Below are 19,716 nucleotides of genomic sequence, written 5' to 3'. Positions count from 1 at the left end.
AGAAAAATGTGGAATTCACTGTTATTACTTGAGGAAAGTTAATTTAAATGATTATTTTTAGAAATTCAGTGTTTAGAATTCTACTTACAATTCTTTCTCATTCTATGCTTTTCTCCTTGAAACAAATTTGTCTTTCAAGATTGAGCATTTTGTGTTTGGCTATTGGTTGTAGTGTTCATTCAGAATATATTTATTGAGTTTCAGCCATGTGTTAGGCATTAAACTGGGTTATGTGGGAACTCTGAAATATAATTTGGAAAATTAACTCATTTAATGATATGCACTTATTTTTTCAAAGGTTTTATAAAATGGTCATTAGATGTTGTAAGTTTTTGAAAAGGTTTTATCTGTAGTATTAAATATATCTATATATTTTTTATTGGTTGATTAAAAAACTGTTTTTAGAGAGAAAGGAAAGGAGAGAGCTAGAAACATGGATTTGTTCTACTTATTTATGTATTCATTGGTTAATTCTTGTATGGGCTCTGACCTTGTAAAGAATCCACATCCTTGGCATATTGGGATGACGCTCTAATCAACTGAGCCACCTGGCCAGGGCCCTATTTTATTTTTAATTACCTGAAAATTGTAGAATATATAGAGAGTTTCTGAGAATCAGTGCTTTAATATTAAGCCTTAAACATTTAGTAATTTCTCAGGGACAGGTAGAAAATTAATCAGGTTACTACCTCTTCACATTTAAATGCATAACATTTTGAACATTATTTAAAATGTCACTGAGAACTGGAAAAATAAAATATTTTATAGCCCTATTTATGACATCCTTACCTACTCGCTTCTAAATTGTGATATTCTGTTTATTTAGATGAGAAAAAAGTTATGCGTGTATAAGTCTATTTGGGCTGCCATTACAAAAATACCATAGACTGTGGGTGGCTTAAATAACAGAAATTTATTTTTACAGTTCTGGAGATTGGGAAGTCTAAGATAGGGGTGCCAGCACAGTAGGTGTGCTTACAGGACTTCTGTGTGCCAGAGTATGGGAAGAGAAAGAAAAAAGATCTATCCTTCTTCCCTTTTCCCACCTCCTCCTCCTGCTGCTCCCTTTTCCTTCCTTCTTCTCTCCTTCCTCCCCTTCCTCTCTCCTACTTCTTCCACCAGTCCTGTTGGAATACGGCCCTATCCTTATGACTCACTGAACTTTAATTATTTCCTAAAAGCCTCATCCCCAGATATAATAACATTGGGGTTTAGGGTTTCAACATATGAATTCTAGGAGGACACAATTCAATCCATAGCAATTGGTGAACTCTATTTAAAGAAAATATGACGTATAAAAGTCGTCACATATAAAATCAATCATTCACATTATAAAAGAGGAAGGAACTAGATGCAGTATCATTGGCCAGGCATTTTATATACTTGATCACATTTCATCATCCATCACAGTAACTGTGAGATGGCATTATTTCTCTTGGAGAGGATTTGAAACCAGAGAGAGGGGTGAGGTTAGACTTAGATCTGTCTCTCTAGTCTTCATGATCTTGTCCGTGTTTCCCCATGAAGAGAGCTTTTATTTCCCAAAGTAGTCACTTTCTGGATCCCTATAAACAGTATGTTCCCCTGGTGTATTGCAAATATTTTACTTTGCACATTCCTTTCTATCCGTCTTTATGTAAAGAGTGTCCTCTACTGCATGAGCTTTCACATTTTCCAAATGTGTTATTGGTATTTCTGATTGGGGGCATAGAATGAAATTAAACATATGGAAAGCACTTTAAAATTTATAAAGGTCATAATAAGATTATGTTACAAGTATAATAATTTAGTTATAGATATCAGAAGATTCTAATAAATGGTTGAAAGCAAGCACTTAAATGACCATTTATTGACTTATTAAAAACCATTAAAATTTTTTAAAAAAATACTTTTTTTATTTCAGAGAGGAAGGGAAAGGGAGAGAGAGATGGAAACATCAATGATGAGAGAGAATCATTGATTGGCTGCCTCCTGCACACCCCCTACTGGGGATCGAGCCCGCAACCTGGGCATGTGCCCTTGACTGGAATCTAACCTGGGACCCTTCAATCCTCAGGCCAGTGCTCTATCCACTGAGCCAAACCAGCTAGGGCAAAAACCATTAAATTTTACAATAGGATATAAACAGAAGTCTATTTTGCCACTCTTCTTAGCAAACCAATGTTATATATACAAGTTGTAATTTCAGATACAGTCAACATTAGAATAATAATGAATGAATGAGCAAACAAATAAATCTTGCTAGTCCACTATACTGTACGTACTTCATGTCAGTGTGTGGTCTCTTTTATGTATTTAAGAATATCTTTAACAGTGCCGGGTACACAGAGGAGAGATCTTTAACCTGAGGCCTCTGGGCCCCTAGAAGATGGTTAAATCCAGTGAAAAATTGTGTTTTTATTTCAAAGTATTGTTTCATTCCAAGTAATGGATGTGGCTGTATTCCAATAAAACCTTATTTTTATCCAGCAGTGGCAGGCAGGGTTTAGCCTGTAGGCTGTAGTTTGCTAATCCCTGAAGTAGAACAAAAGGGAGAAGGGTAAAGAAATACTGTTGGAAAAATTGTAATCATCTTCATTTTAGGGAGTAGGGGACAGAGGCTACACAATTTAATCTTTGGAAAAAGTCAGCCATCCTTCTTGCAGAAGAGTTCATTGGTCTTTTGGTTTTAGAAGGGTTAGAATAAAAAGGAGTCAAACTGCTCAGCACAATGAAAAGGGTGTTTGTGTTTTTAGGTAGAGAAATTATATTCTTTGTTTTCTCTGGAAGAGATTATTCTCGAGAAAAGGACTGTGTGGCTTTTCATCTGAGTGAAGAGGGTGGCACAGAGGTCTGAGAGGGAATTATGCTTGATTCATTCAACTCAGCAAATGTGTATTTAGCACTCACAATGTGCCAGTTTTAGATGCTAGGGATATATTTTTATATTTATAAGCCTACATTCAAACTGAGGGAGACACAATAAATAAGTGAAGAAACAGTATAATATGTTATAAAGTAAGTGTTCAGAGGAAAATAAACTGAGAAAGGAAATAGAGTGGTAAGGATACAGGGTTACAATTTTAAATAGTGTAGGATGGGACACTGAAGAAAAGACCTGAAGGAGGTGAGAAATCAGCCATGCAGGTTGAATAATTAAAAGAAGTTAAGTGCATAAGAGATGCATCTGTGTGGACACAGACAAGATACAAATAAGTTTAGGGTGGTAGGCGAACTGAACACCAGAGGGATAGACTAGATCAAGCATGTCAAACTTAAGGCCCACGGGCTGCATGTGGCCCACAATGAATATTTTTTTTTTTTAATTTTTTTTTTTTAATTTCCCACATAATATTTTATTTTTTTTATTTTTTATTTTTTATTTTTTTTATTTTTTTATTTTTTTCCAATTTTTTTATTAAGGTATTATATGTGTACATATTTTACCATTGCCACCCCCCACCCCACTCCCATATATGCCCTGACCCCCCAGAGTTTTGCATCCATTGGTTATGCTTATATGCATGCATACAAGTCCTTTGATTGATCTCTTATCTCCCCCACCTCTCCCTAACTTTCCCCCTGTAATTTGACAGTCTGTTTGATGCTTTACTGTCTCTGTATCTATCTTTTTGTTCAAGTTTATAATGTTCTTTATTACCCATAAATGAGTGAGATCATGTGATATTTTTCTTTCATTGACTGACTTATTTCACTTAACATAATGTTCTCCAATTCCATCCAGGTTGCTGCAAATGATGAGAATTCCTTCTTTTTTATGGCAGCATAGTATTCCATTGTGTAGATGTACCACAGTTTTCTGATCCAGTCATCTGCTGACAGGCACCTAGGCTGTTTCCAAATCTTAGCTATGATGAATTGTGCTGCTATGAACATAGGGGTGCATATATCCTTTCTGATTGGTGTTTCTAGTTTCTTCGGATATATTCCCAGGAGTGGGATTACTGGGTCAAATGGGAGTTCCATTTTCAGTTTTTTGAGGAAGCTCCATACTGTTCTCCACAGTGGCTGCACCAGTCTGCATTCCCACCAGCAGTGCACGAGGGTTCCTTTTTCTCCGCATCCTCGCCAACATTTGTCGTTTGTTGATTTGTTGATGATAGCCATTCTGACAGGTGTGAGATGGTACCGCATTGTTGTTTTGATTTGCATCTCTCGGATAATTAGTGACGTTGAGCATGTTTTCATGTGTCTCTTGGCCTTCCTTCTGTCTTCTTTTGAAAAGCTTCTATTTAGGTCTGTTGCCCATTTCTTTATTGGATCATTTATCTTCCTTTTATTAAGTTGTATAAGCTGCATGTAGATGTTGGAGATCAAACCTTTATCAGTGATGCCATTTGCAAATATGTTCTCCCATGCAGTAGGCCTTCTTGTTGTTTTGTTAATGGTTTCTTTTGCTGTGAAAAAGCTTTTTATTTTGATGTAGTCCCATTTGTTAATCTTCTCTTTAGCTTCCATTGCCCTAGGTGCAGTGTCAGTGAAGAATTTCTTTTGGCATATGTCTGAGATTTTGGTACCTGTGGATTGCTCTAGTATTTTTATGGTTTCCCGTCTTATGTTTAAGTCCTGTATCCATTTTGAGTTTATTTTTGTGTATGGCGTAAGTTGGTGATCAAGCTTCATTTTTTTGCATGTATCTGTCCAATTTTCCCAACACCATTTATTGAAGAGACTGTCTTGACTCCATTGTATGTTCATGCCTCCTTTGTCAAATATTAATTGAGCATAGTGGTTTGGGTCAATATCTGGATTCTCTATTCTGTTCCACTGATCTATATGTCTGTTCTTGTGCCAGTACCAGGCTGTTTTGAGAACAGTGGCTTTGTAATACAGCTTGAAATCTGGTATTGAGATCCCTCCTACTTTATTCTTCTTTCGCAGGATTGCTGTGGCTATTCGGGGTCTTTTTTTATTCCAGATGAATTTTTGGAGAGTTCTTTCAAGGTCTGTGAAATATGCCATTGGTATTTTAATGGGGAGTGCATTGAATCTATAGATTGCTTTGGGTAGTATGGACATTTTAATGATGTTGATTCTACCAATCCATGAACATGGTATGTTCTTCCATCTGTTTACGTCTTCCTCTATCTCTTTTTTCAGTGTCCTGTAGTTTTCCGTGTATAGGTCTTTTACCTCCTTAGTTAAGTTTATTCCTAGGTATCTTAATTTTTTTGGTGCGATGGTAAATGGAATTGCCTTTTTAGTCTCTCTGTCTGTAAGTTCACTATTGGTGTATAGAAAGGCCATAGATTTCTTGGCGTTAATTTTGTATCCTGCTACATTGCCAAATTCATTTATTAAGTCTATTAGTTTTTTGACGGAGTCTTTCGGATTTTTTATGTACAATATCATGTCGTCTGCAAATAAAGACAGCTTTACTTGTTCTTTTCCAATTTGGATGCCTTTTATTTCTTCTTCTTGTCTAATTGCAATGGCTAATACTTCCAGTACTATGTCAAACAGGAGTGGTGAGAGTGGGCATCCCTGTCTTGTTCCTGTTCTTAGGTGAAATGTTTTTAGTTTTTGTCCATTGAGTATGATGTTTGCTGTGGGTTTATCATATATAGCTTTTATTATGTTGAGGTATGAGCCTTCTATTCCCACCTTGTTGAGAGTTTTTATCAAGAAAGGGTGTTGGATTTTGTCAAATGCTTTTTCTGCATCAATTGATATGACTATGTGATTTTTATCTCTCAATTTGTTTATGTGATGTATCACGTTTATTGATTTGCGGATATTATACCATCCTTGCATTCCTGGGATAAATCCTACTTGGTCATGGTGTATGATCTTTCTGATGTACTGCTGGAGCCGATTTGCTAGAATTTTGTTGAGGATTTTGGCATCTATGTTCATGAGGGATATTGGTCTGTAATTCTCTTTCATTGTGTTGTCTTTATCTGGTTTTGGTATTAGGGTGATGCTGGCTTCATAGAAGGAGCTTGGAAGTGTTCCTTCCTCTTGAATTTTTTGGAATAGGCTGAGGAGGATAGGTTTTAGTTCTTCCTTGAATGTTTGGTAAAACTCTCCTGTGAAGCCATCAGGCCCCGGGCTTTTGTTTGCCGGAAGCTTCTTGATGACTGCTTCAATTTCGTCCATAGTTATTGGCCTATTGAGCTCTTTAGATTCTTCTTGATTGATTTTTGGAAGGTTATATTTTTCTAGGAATATGTCCATTTCCTCCAGGTTGTCCAGTTTGTTGGAATAGAGTTGTTCGTAGTATTTTGTAACAATCCTTTGTATCTCAGCGGGGTCTGTTGTTATTTCACCTCTTTCATTTCTGATTTTGTTTATTTGGGTCCTCTCTCTTTGCTTCTTGGTGAGCCTGGCTAGAGGTCCATCAATCTTGTTTATCCTTTCAAAGAACCAGCTCTTGGTTTTGTTGATCTTTTGTATTGTTTCTTTGGTCTCTATGTCATTTATCTCCGCTCTGATCTTTGTTATTTCCTTCCTTCTGGTTACACTGGGCTTTTCTTGCTGCTCTTTTTCTAGCTCTTTGAGTTGTAGGGTTAAGTAATTTATTACCATTGATTCTTGTTTTTTGCAATAGGCTTGTAGAGCTATGAACTTCCCTCTCAAGACTGCTTTCACTGTGTCCCATAGATTTTGGATTGTTGTGTTTTCATTGTCATTTGTTGCCATGATGTTTTTTATTTCTTCCTTGATCTCTCTGGTGACCCAGTCATGGTTTAATAGCATGCTGTTTAGTCTCCAAGTGTTTGATTTCTTTGGATTGTATTTATTGTAGTTGATTTCCAGTTTTATGCCACTGTGATCTGAGAAGACGCTTGATATAATTTCTATCTTCTTGAATTTGAAGAGACTTTGCCTGTGACCCAGCATATGGTCTATCTTTGAAAATGACCCATGTGCACTTGAGAAGAATGTATATTCTGTGGCTTTGGGGTGAAATGTTCTAAAGATGTCAATTAATTCCATCTGGTCTAGTGATTCATTTAGGATTGCTGTTTCTTTGCTGATTTTTTGTTTAGAGGATTTGTCCAGTGGTGATAGTGGGGTATTAAAGTCTCCTACTATGATTGTATTGCTATTAATCTCTCCCTTGAAATCTTCCAGGAGTTTTTTTATGTATTTGGGTGCTCCTATATTGGGAGCGTATATGTTTACCAGAATTATTTCTTCTTGTTGGATTTCTCCCTTTAGTATTATGAAGTGGCCTTCTTTATCTCTTGTTATGGCATTTACTTTGAGGTCTATTTTGTCAGATATAAGTATTGCTACCCCAGCTTTTTTTTCATTTCCATTTGCCTGAAAGATATTTTTCCATCCCTTCACTTTCAATCTGTGTGAGTCTCTTGTTCTGAGGTGGGTCTCTTGTAGACAGCATATATATGGGTCGTGTTTTTTTATCCATTCAGCTACTCGATATCTTTTGATTGGAGCATTTAGTCCATTTACATTTAAAGATATTACTGAAAGGTATTTGTTTGTGGTCATATCTATTTTTGTGTCTATATTCCTTCTTACCTGTTTATTTCTTCTTTTTACAGTATTCCCTTTAGCAATTCTTGCATTGCTGGTTTGGTGGTGATAAACTCCTTAAGCCTTTTTTTATCTGCAAAGCTCCTGATTTCCCCTTCAATTTTGATTGATAGTCTTGCTGGATATAGTATTCTTGGATTCAGTCCTTTGCTTTGCAACACTTTGTATACCTCTGTCCATTCACTTCTAGCTTGTTGTGTTTCTGTTGAGTAATCATTTGACAATCTGATGGGTGTTCCTTTGTAGGTAACTCTCTGTCTCTCTCTTGCCGCCTTTAAGATTCTCTCTTTATCATTTATATTTGCCATTGAAATTATGACATGTCTTGGTGTGGGTCTTTTGGGGTTGATCCTGCTTGGGACTCTCTGTACTTGCGTAACTTTTATCTTTCCCATATCCGGGAAGTTTTCTGTCATTATTTCTTCAAATAGATTTTCTAATCCCTGCTGCTCTTCTTGTCCTTCTGGCAGCCCTATTATACGCATGTTACTTCGTTTCATGTTGTCCCGAAGCTCCCTTAGGCTTTCCTCCTGCTTTTTAATTTTTTTCTCCAATTGCTGTTGAGATTGAGCTTGTTTCTGTACCTGATCTTCTAATTCACTAATTCGGTCCTCTGCTTCTTGTAGTCTACTGTTGAAACTTTCCATGGTGTTTTTGATTGTAGCTATATCACTTTTCATTTCTTCCTGATTCTTGCATAAGTTGTTGATTTTCTCATCCATCCGATGTATAAATTCCACGACCATTACTCTAAACTCCTTTTCGGTCATGTTGCAAGCTTCAGTTTCACTGATTTCCTTTCTTGGCGACTCCACATTTTCTTTCCTCTGTGAGTTATTTCGTTTCCCCATTCTGGCTATCACCAGAAAGCTCAAGCTTCCGTTTGCGTGGACCTGGGCCGTGTGCTGTGGGGACTTCACTCCACCCGAGTTTCACTGAAGTGCTCTGACACTAGGACGTGTGGCTGCCTTTGGTTGGTGGGAACCAGACTTGCCCAGGGTCAGTGTCCCCAGTGTTCCGTGTGGTCTCGTGTGCACACTTAGATTCAGGGGCCCTGTCTGCACCACACTGTTGGTATGTGCCGAAAATGAGATCCTTAGCATGTGCCAGGAGTCAGAGTTTCCCTGTGTCTGCACCAAGACTAGAGTGTCAGAGTCTCTGTTGCCTTGTGCGGTTTCTCGTTGAGACTCAGGGTCCCTATGTGTGCATGCACCAACAATTGGGGTCGCTGGCTCTTAGTGTGAATGCGCTGTGAGTCAGGGATCCCAGGCAGCTGTGTCCGGCGTGCCAAATTCCCTGAAGTGGAGCTGCGACCTGTGTGTGCTCTCTCTACTGAGCCAAACCGGCTAGGGCGCACACTCTTGATTTCCTGAAGGTGAGCTGGCTCTGTGCACTCTACCGGAGTCCCGGAAGGGGGGCAGAGTCTGTCCTGCGCGCCAAATTCCCCAAAGGGAAAGCCCCTCTGTGCAAGCACTAAGATTCCCTGAAGGGAGAGCTGTGACCCGCAAGCCAAATTCCCCCAAATTCTCCGAAGGGGTGCCCTCTGTGCGCACTGACAGATTTCCCCAACAGGGAGCTGATTCTCTCCCATGTGCGTGCGCACGCGCGCCAAATTCCCTGAGGGGGAGCGAGTCCCTGTGCAAAGCTCTGCGGCTTGGGTGAGAGGCGGATCTATCAGTTAAAATGGTGCTGTCTGCGCGCCTGCGGGGAGGGGGTAGGCTCTTTGACTCACGGAATTCTGCCGGGACGTCTGGATTCTTGTTGTTTGTTGGTCTGAAGCTGTGATAGCAGTTCTCTGTCCCCAGTGGCTGCAGGGTCCTGGTTTGTGTCAGAAGCCAGGATCCGAGTCTCAGGCAGCTCTGTTTCTCAAGATGGCGTGGTCTCCGCGTCCGCACCAGCCACCGAGATGTGTCCGCTTTGTGCGCGGGGCTCCGCCGTCTAGGACTGCCCGGTTAGGCAGCCCCTTGGAAGACGTGCAGAATCTAACTGACCCTAGCTTATACACACACACACCACACACGTCTACACTCTTCTCTATGGGTTCCTCACTCACACTCTCTCTCTCCCTACCTTCCTGCCGCTCGCCATCTTTAATCTCCCCCCACAATGAATATTTTTGTGGCCCAGCCAACATAATAGTATGTAATAAACATTTTAATAAAAATTTTGTAACTTAATTTTTACAATATCCTGATATACATAATCCTATATAGTAAAGAGGTAATACGCAAATTAACCCTCATACCCTCACAAGATGGCTGCCTACGACCAGGCCGGCAGGGGGTTAGTGAGGGATGACCAAATGACTGAACAGCAGGCTGCATGGGGTGACCAGGTCGGCGGGGGTACCATGAGGGGTGACCAGGCTGGTGGGGAGCAGTTGGGGGTGACCAGGTCGGCAGGGGGGCGGGCAGTTTGGGGCGACCAGGCTGGCGGGGGGGCAGTAAGAGGCCAGCGGGGGGGGGGGGCAGTAAGGGGTGACCAGGCCAGTGTGTGTGGGGGGCAGTTAGGAGTGACCAGGTCGGCAGGGAGGGGGCAGTTGGGGGCGACCTGGCCAGCAGCAGGGGGCCGTTAGGGGCAATCAGGCTGGCAAGCAGGTGAGCGATTAGGAGGCAGCAGTCCAGGATTGTGAGAGGGATGTCCGACTGCTGGTTTAGGCCAGATCCTGGAGATCAGGCCTAAACCAGCAGTCAGACATCCCCCAAGTGGTCCCGGATTGGAGAGGGTGCAGGCTGCGCTGAGGGTACCCTTTTCCCGCCCCGTGCATGAATTTCATGCACCGGGCCTCTAGTTATTGATAATGAACTACAATGTTCGCTAATGACTGATTACTATAATCATGTTGCATTCATTTCCCTTATGTGCAGGCGCACCATTTCTCTCCACTAATACTAGCAGCAAATATTTTAGCAGCCGATTGCCACATCATTAGTCTTGTACTGACTTGTTTGGTGTGTGCAACAGGAAATATTTCACTTTTGGAGAACAAAAAAATAGGTTTATTTGCATTACGCTTATTAATTTGTGCAGTTATTCAGTGTTTGGTAAGTTAATGTTCAAGAAAAATATTAATTTTTATTAAAATGTTCTATTTTATGTTAACAATTATTTCAGCCCTTTGTATTCAGCATGTCTCTATCGAAATAAACCTACGTTTCTATGAAAATTGAAGCTTTTGTTTTTTGTGGCCCACATAAACCTTGTTTATTTGGCCCGTGTTAGCCTTAGAGTTTGACATGCTTGCAGCGGTCGCCAACCGGTGGTCCGCGGACCACTGGTGGTCCGTGAGGTTCGAAAGATTGGCGACCACTGGACTAGAGAATGGGGCTACTAAGCACTGCAGACTGTTGAATTGCACCAAGTGCTCAAAGTCGTTTTAATTTATGTGCAACAGATTCTCAAAACCTTAGAAGGAACCAACCCTGTCAGCTTGATCTGAGACTAAACCTCCAGAACTGAGATGAATATCTGCTGTTTAAGCCACCCAGTTTGTGGCACTTTGTTACAGTAGCCCCATGGAACGAAGCCGGGACCTTTCCTAATTTAGGCAAACCTAGCCAAACATCCATGGGACTGCATACTCCCCGAGGGAGCAACTTTTTCTAAAGGACAGCTGTTAGCAGTCTAAGCTTTCTCCTAAGAGAGCCAGCTCACTGTCTCAAGCTGCTGAAGGCGCTCGCCACCCAATGGATTTAATGTGTCTGATAGATTAAAGTCTATTGTGTCATCCGTATGCTTGAAGATTCTTAGATGCACAACCAGTTCAGATAAATTAATTAAAATCCCCAACACTAACGTGGACCTTTTTTATTTATAGGAAACTATTACAGGCCTCAAAACAGTTTCTACATCAGATTCTACATATGAAAGCCAGAAAATGTAGTAGTCTTACTTAAAATATTCTTTACTTACTCTTTTCGCCTCCCTAAAAAGTACATGTATTTTTCCATTTTTGGGGTGAGAAGGGGGACAGGGAGGGTTATCGATAGCAAGTGGCCTTTGATCAAGGGAAATGATATCAGTGATAAATGTCAGTTTTCTGTCAGTCATATTGTCTTGGGTTATAGGTGTTCACTTGAGAGAAGAAATAATACCAAAGACAAAGAGCCTATCTTCCATTTTATTGTTTGGAATCTGCAATTGCAAAGTTTTGAGGTCATTTCTTAAACCATTGCACAACACATGCACACATATTTAGAAAAGTTATAAAAATGTTCTTTAAAGTTTGTGCTCTAGTAGAATTTATCCTATTTTACAAGGCCAAGCAGAAAAAATATACCCCAAATGCACCTCTAATTTTCCCTACAATCTTACTGACATTATTTATAGCTAATGTGTATATACATAGAACTGAGGACATTATTTTACTGCCACAACATTTATACAGATGTTTTGACAAGTATATTCTATGCCAAGGGCACTTAATATTCGTAAACATTAAGAAACAAACATATTCCCTCTCCACACCTCTAGCTGGTGTTCACTATTTTAACTTTTTTATACGTATAAATATATTTGGAAATGTGTATAAATCACAAACGTACAGTTCAATGGACTTCACACACTGAACAAGCCTGAGTGACCAACCAGACAGACATGGAATACTGCAGCACCTCAGAAACTCCTCCCAGACTCCCTTCTGGTCCACACAAGCTGCTGTTTGGTTTTATTTTGTGGTCATTGTAGGTGCTCTTTCTTTCTTAGGTGCTCACTGTTTTCTAAGGTGAATGTTTTCCTTTCTCATTGGATCCTGCAACGCTGTGCAGGTTCACATGCTCCCACAACCACCTTTGGGCAAAAATCATCTCCTCAGTTGGGTATTTCCTGAGCACCCACTCAGAGGGGCCCACTCCCAGGTAGGAGCTCTCATATCTAGACTTGAGAATGACTTAAGAGTGACTGTTCCGGTTTGGAGGCAGAGCGACTTCAAACTGCTGTAGTACACCGTTTTTATTTTTAAAAAATATATTTTATTGATTTTTTACAGAAAGGGATAGAGAGTTAGAAACATCAATGAGAGAGATCAGCTGCCTCCTGCACACTCCCGACTGGGGATGTGCCCATAACCAAGGTACATGCCCTTGACTGGAATCAAACTGGGACCCTTCCGTCTGCAGGCCGACGCTCTATCCACTGAGCCAAACCGGTTAGGGCTGTACACCATTTTTAAAAATCAACCCTTGTCTCCCCTCTAGATTTTCCATGACTGGGGGAGGGAGTGTGTGTGTGTTTGTGGTGCGACTAGAATAAGTACAGTATTGGTACTTTCTGGGGAGGTTTAGAATTACACCTGGTCAAAGAAGGTTCTCTTCTCATGACACCTTAAAATTAAGAAGAAAGGAAAGAGCACAGAAGCAGAACTGATGGACTCTCATAAACAGTTAATACCATGTGTCAGGCACTAGGCTGCTAGCTCAGGAAATATTTAATAAATCTATGTACTTTAGCTCTCTTCTGCAATGAAAATCGGTCCTGGGTGCCCCTCCTTTCCTTCCCTTTCTCCCCGCCCCTTGACTTGGCCTGTCCCATTATCTGCTGCATCATTTGTTCCTTGATTCATCAAAGGAACGTAGGAGGCACAAGAAAGAATGCTGCCCTTGTTTAGTCCATGAAACTTGTTATAACAGGAGCTAAAAAGGAACAAGAGACCAGAAATAAAGCAGAGATTTGTTATCCTTGAAGAAGAGAGGAGTCCATTAAGTATTCTGAACAGCTTAAAATTTGCATATGCAAACCGAAGATGGTGGTCTTCCTCTCTCGGGGCTCATTTTAAATTCTTTTCCTGTGTGTTCACTAAGTTGTGGATCCTGAGTGATGATGTCTTCGTTTACGATCTTCCAAGCTCAGCTTCCAGGAGCCTGTGAGGATGGCCTGTGCCATTATAAAGAAGGTTCCTAAAGGCAGTTTCACACAGTGGCAAGGAGAGTTTTTTGGCTATTGGTATAAAACAATGATAGCTGCCAAAATTGAGAGGAATATTAGATAAAAGTTTCCATGGTAACGACTTCCTGCAGAAAACGTGATCCGACCTTCAACTGCTGGATAAATGACTTTCATTTTTGAGATGTATTGAGAAACCACGTTGATATCTTGGTCACCTAGAAAAATACGGACATTATTTTAGTGACAGGAAAGGTATCAACAGATAAGGTATCGTCAGAGAGGAGACGACCAATGTATTTCTCTCAAGTCCTTTATAATTGTAATTGGGGGAACAGTCCTGGTAAAGTGCCCCGGGAGAATAGAAGAGTGGTGAGCACAAGTGCCTTTTCGTGTTCCAGGTGTGAATGCAACTCAGGGAAAGGTTGTGGACATCATCGCCTTTAAAGCTCTTGGGGAACTGGGCAAGAGAAACGCGTTGAGACATACAGTGGCTTCCTTTTGCTTGCCTGCTCCAGAATCATTTCCACATAATTGCTGGAGAGGCAACGGGACTTCATTTCCAAAAGGAGAGCTGATAAAGAAATGCTAATTGCCTACTACAACAAACCCTTAGGAACCCAGCAAAATTTATTTAAAAAATACTCTATAAATCATGTATCTGATAAGAGGCTTATGGTAAATATATATATATGTCATACAACTCAGTAGAAAAAAATGGTTAAAATTGGGCAGAGGATTTGAATAGACATTTTTCCACAAATGTCACACAGATGGCCAACAGACATAAGAAAAGATGCTCAACATCACTAATCATCACGGAAATGCAAATCAAAACCACAGTGAGGTATCCCCTCGCACCTATGGAAATGGCTGGTCATCAAAAAGACAAGGAGTAAGTGTTGGTGACGATGTGCATTGTTGGTAGGAATATAAATGCACACAGCCACTATGGGAAACCTTATGGAGGCCCCTCAAAAAATTAAAAATGGAACTGCCATATGATCCAGCAATTCCACTCATGAGTATTTATCCAAAGAATATGAAAACGCTAAATAAAATATATGCACCCCCATGTACACTGCAGTGTTATTTTCAGTAGCTAAGATACAGAAGCAACCTAAGTATCCATCAGTGGATGAATGGATAAAGAAATTGTGACCTACGTATATATAGGTGGGCAAAAGTAGGTTTATAGTTGTTCACATGGAAAACAATACAATAATAAGAATACAAGAATAAACTCTGTTTCAAAGCATACAACTGTAAACTTACTTTTGCCTCATGCTGTGAATACACATTATTCAGCCAGAAAAAAAAGAAAAAAAAAGAAATCTTGCCATTTGGGACAACACAGATGGATCCTGAGGGCATTATGCTACATGAAATAAGTAAAAAAAGACAGATATCATATGATTTTACTTATATGTGGAATTCAACAACAACAAAACCAACCTAACAGATACTGAGAACAGATTGGTGGTTACCAGAGGCAGGGGAGTGAGGGGTGGGAGAAATTGGTGAAGGGGATTAAAAGGTACAAACTTCCAATTATAAAGTAAGTGTTGGGAATGTAAAGCTCAGTATGGTGACTATATTAATACTGCATTGCTACAAGAGTAGATCTTGAAAGTCCTCATCACAAGAAAAAATATATTTTTTGTAACTATGCATGGTGATGGATGTTAACTAGACTTATTTAGGTGATTTCACAATGTATACAAAGATCAAGTCATTACGTTGTACACCCGAAACTAATGTTATATGTCAATACAATCTCAATTTTTAAAAAATCACTCTAATACTTAAAAAAGAACTCCTCTCTGGTTCTCACCTCTGGGAGTACATTAGATTCACTGGAAGAGACTTTTCTCGCTACCCAATTGAATGAGAATCTCTTAAAAGTTGGGGCCAAGGTACTGGTATTTAATTTAAAACGCTCCCCTAGTGGTTCTGATGTGTAGCCAGGGTTGAGAACCCTTAGGGCCCAGGCTCCCTCAGCTTTCTGGTTGAGTTCCTCTTCTCCAACACCCATCGGCCAGGCTGGGCGTGGTGCTGCCCAGCCATCAGCCTCTGCTTCACGGCGCTAAAGAGAACACCTTGCTAAGCTTGCCTTTGCATCTTCTGGCGTGGAGTGCACAGACGTGGCCAGTGCCTTTCCCCAGGGAGGGCTGCCTCCCCTGCCCTGACTGCTCTCTGCCGCCTTGGAACCAGCAGCTGGAATGGCAGGGCTGCCACGGCAGGGCTGCGGAGGAAGCTGGCTGAGCTGCATCCCGGAGATTCAGGGAGGCTGTGCCCGTGTCTTGCAAGCACATTGATTTCCCCCTGGAGAAGAGGAAGGGGTAGTGTATTCTCTCAGTGGACTTCATGCACATGATGTGGTTCTCAAAAGGACTTTTAAAAGGCTGGTGTCTGATGGCCCTAAATGCCGACAGAAATACTGACCGGCTCAAGTGTGGTTCCCATAACGGGTGCCACCAGCATGCTCTGCTGAAAGGGCAGGTCACCTCCCATGCACCCCTTGACCCATTCACGCTAAAAGCTTCTTGTAGAAAGCTGAGATGATGTACTATGATGATTTTCCATGGTCAACCTAAAGTTCTAGAGGTATGTTTTTTTCTATAAGTGAAAAACTCATTTTTCAACATTTAAATAGCTGTTTATCCTATATAATAGGAGAGGAATATGCTAATTATCTGTCATACCCTGAGGTGTAACGACCCACCACGAAACAACCAGATCACGGATCTGCAGAAGGGTGGGGCAGCGAACTACAAGCGGCAGTGACCTATTGGAGCTCGGATTCGGGTGTGGGGCTACTAGTAGGTACATAAAAGAGTTTTTTGTTTTTTTTATAAGAATCCCACTGTGTGTGAAGTGGTATCATTGTAGTTTTATTTTATTTTATTTTATTGATTTTTTTACAGAGAGTAAGGGAGAGGGACAGAGAGCTAGAAACATCGATGAGAGAGAAACATCGACCAGCTGCCTCCTGCACACCCCCTACCAGGGATGTGCCCGCAACCAAGGTACATGCCCTTGACCGGAATCGAACCTGGGACCTTTCAGTCCGCAGACCGACGCTCTATCCACTGAGCCAAACCGGTTTTGGCACATAAAAGAGTTTTAAAAACAGTTTTGATTTATAAATGCATTTTCCCTGGTGTGGATGGCTGGGTATGTGGGCTGGGAAGGGACAGGCACATGTTCCCACACACGGGAGGGAGGTGGCCACAGGGGCAGGTTCTGGCCTCTGCCTTCGATGCTCTGGCATCGTGAGTAGCTCCCCGCTTCAGACCAGCACTGCTGTTCCTGAGCTCCTATGGGACGTGGAGAGGAGCAGGCACCGGTGCTTACCTGAGTCATGTTGTAATAATTCTTCTTTTAACATCTGGTATCCATCTCCACCGTTGGCAAGGAAGCTCGGGAGGATCACCTTATACACCTCATCCGTTCTGAGAGGCTCGTAAGTGGGCACTCGGCACCGGGTGCAAAGAACATCTAGTTTGACCACTCTGTCCCCAGGTTTTCGGGAAAGATCATACACCACGTGGATTCCTAGAAAAGAAATGCGACGGTATGTTTTCATTGGACCCAAAGGTTCTGTTTTCTGAGAAAGAGATGTTGGCCAAAGCCTGGAGTTGGGGCCCTGGGCTTGGTTTTCACTGAGTTTGAGCGTGAGTGAAACTTCAGCAGGAGTTGCGGTGACACTGCAGCTCCCCTTCCTGGTTAGGGGGAGTCCTTCTGGGAGGTCTGAGAATCACTGGAGGGAAACTGGCTCTGGCTCCGAATGGGCAAGGACTGACTCTGTGGGGAGAAACTACATCTCTCTAAAATCCCAAGTGAGTGGGTTCAGCAGCTTTGGAAAATGAGAAGGAGATGAGAGGGCAGGTCATTTGTGACAATGTTGAAGAGTACAAAATGGCAATAATTTGGACTTGAGTGACTTCCACGGGACATACAACTCCCCAGCACCGTGCTGGAGCATCAAAACCCGTTGTTCCCTCTACTCTCCTGGAAAGATGCAGAATGTTTGGGTTACCCCACAGGCAGCAGGCCCGAGCCCAGGCCCCCCACCTTCTGCAGCCCCTCAGCCCTAAGTGTTCTGCAGAGGGAGAGCGCCACAAACAGTCACACCCATCGAGCGGGGCCACCATCTACAGTAAAACAAAACGAGGCCAGGATATGCTCTCAGGGTCAAGTAAGAATGTTAATTTGAAGGTTAATGCACTGGGCTGTGGGATTATTGACAGAAGCGTTTCAGAAGTCCTTGGCAATTTCGGAAGAATTTATCTTCATTCGATGTTCACCGGAACTCGTGAGATGAGCGGGGCAGGCGGGTTTCCTCTGCCTTCGGAGACGTTGGAGACTTGCCCAGGTCACCGCGGAACCAGACCACTGTGGGGGTGAGGCCAGGGCTGGAGCCCGACCGGAACAAATGTTCCGCCCAATTCGAACCCCTTGCTTCAATAATGAGGTGTGTCTACGCAGCAGGCTGCCCCTCCCGGAAATCGTCCGTGTTAATTGATTGGACGCTGCACGCCTTTGAACCTCTGCAGGGTTCCAGATGGTTATGACTAGAACACAGGAGGGATTTTACTTTATTTTACAAAGAGTACTGAATGTTTGAACAACTAAGATTTTAATAGAAACGCCTTCAAGGCAGCTGGCCTGTTAGAGTTAGGAGGGCCTGCACGTGCATAGGGCCCACCGGATGTCCCAATCGGACTGGGCCATACTCATTTCCAGGCCTCGGGGCTTTGACACTGACCTCCTCTTGGTGGTCTGCGAGTCCGCGTCCTTTAAAAGACTGTGCACCAGTGTTGGCTGATGGAAAACCTGAACAAGCCTGGCCACAGAGGTCCTGGTGAAGAGGGAGCTAAGCCCACCTGCAGGGAATCCCACCTCACCCGGGAGGCCACTTACCGCCCACCTGCAGGAACTCGCCGGTGGACTGGCCGTAGCGGTGCACGCTGTGCTCAAAGGCCTTCTTCAGGGTGGAGCCTTTCACTTGGACCAGGTCAAAGGTCCCTCCGAAGGGTAAGACGGCCGTCAGGCTCTCCCACGTAATCGTGCCTGAGGGCGGTCACAGAGGAGGCAAGAAGGAGCGCATCTTGAGAACAAGCATTCCCCAGACCAGTTTCCTTTAGGGCTGGCGGAGGAGGTGAGGGGCACGGGGGGGCGGGGGGGGGCGATTAGGTCAGCACCCGCGGAGTCTAAGTGGCTCCTGACGCAGCGCAGGTGGGAATGGATTCAAGAGGCCCTCGGCCGTGCCCTCCCCGCCTGAGCAAGATGGCAGGAGCTTGTGGCCGGCTGTGGCTCCCAAGTCGCCTGTGCCTTGCCTGGATCTCCTGGCGTGAGGCTGGACCTGCAGTGAGTGTCAACATTGCTTAGGTCCTCCAGACAGACAGCATTTCCCGGCCGCCTGCCCCTGATTGAGACAACGAGACGAGCTTGGGGCTTACACCAAAACGGACTGGTTCTGAGAGGACATCAGGCAAGACAGCCAGGGTGTCTGAGCAGCTGTCTGGCTGGTGTATTTCACCAGAGAACGTGACCCTGGATATCTGTAAGTGCACGAAAAGGACTGAACCCAGTGGTGTGTTCCCCAGCACAGAAGGCAGTGCTGCCTTTCTCTTTCCAGATAGCAGCGTGGAGGCTGCCAATATCTTGCATGAATCAGCGACAATTCCCATTTAACTCTGTGAGTCAGAGGCTTAGATCAAACTTGGGGTCCACGAACCCCAGTCTGCTGCCTCCACATGCAAATACACCTGAGAACACTCGTGTGTGTGTGTGTGTGTGTGTGTGTGTGTGTGTGTGTGTGTGTCTGGGCTAGGCGGGACTGAGTAGCAGCTAGCTCGAACTGACACTGTGGTGCGTGGCAGGCAGCAGAGCTCCGCTGAGGCTGCCCGTGGGCGCGGCCACCCCGAGCCCAGGGCCCGGCCTGGGGAGCATACCGTTGTTCCGCTCGTCAATGGGAGACCGGACGCCACCGCCGTTTAAAATGCACATGGACACGTGGTTCCAGGACATTTCATCCAAGTGTCGGAGGTTGTTGTTAATCTGCAACGGCAGCAGAGTTTACGTGAGTCATTCTGGGTCTTCCTCCTTGGGATCCGGTCCAGGAACGGGGTTGGCTCTCCTGAGGAAATGAGGCTGCTTCTCCCTGCTCCCGTGTTCCCAGAGCGCTCTCAAGCGTCATCAGAATGAGAAGCAAAAATAAGACATGGTGACCCATCTCAAGCTCCGAGCCCCTCTCCAAGGCCCCGTGCTCTCCATGGGCCTCAGCGAACCGGCTGAGTCAGGACGGGCCTCCGTGCAGACTGGCCC

General features: G+C 43.1%; 1 protein-coding gene across 2 annotated transcripts in view; it reads right to left on the bottom strand.

Annotated features, from left to right (window-relative positions):
• Window positions 1–11,580: 11,580 nt before the first annotated feature.
• The window catches only part of NT5E (5'-nucleotidase ecto), a 55,684-nt gene continuing 47,548 nt past the window's right edge, over window positions 11,581–19,716 (bottom strand). The window contains exons 6-10 of one of the 2 annotated variants that reach the window (XR_008557183.1): window positions 19,344–19,449; window positions 18,310–18,459; window positions 16,741–16,941; window positions 14,659–14,761; window positions 13,536–13,601 (exon numbers count right to left, since the gene is read on the bottom strand). Coding sequence is in view for 1 of the 2 variants with exons in the window: in XM_008145541.3 (XP_008143763.3) it covers window positions 13,438–13,601; window positions 16,741–16,941; window positions 18,310–18,459; window positions 19,344–19,449 (621 nt within the window). In the remaining variant the exon portion in view is untranslated. Of the gene's footprint in view, window positions 13,602–14,658; window positions 14,762–16,740; window positions 16,942–18,309; window positions 18,460–19,343; window positions 19,450–19,716 lie in introns of both variants that reach the window. The other variant, XM_008145541.3, reaches the window with a different exon arrangement.

The sequence above is a fragment of the Eptesicus fuscus genome, chromosome 10, assembly GCF_027574615.1.
Source record: "Eptesicus fuscus isolate TK198812 chromosome 10, DD_ASM_mEF_20220401, whole genome shotgun sequence".
In the NCBI taxonomy this organism is placed as follows: Eukaryota; Metazoa; Chordata; class Mammalia; order Chiroptera; family Vespertilionidae; genus Eptesicus; species Eptesicus fuscus.
This window is presented reverse-complemented; position numbering and strand designations above follow the sequence as displayed.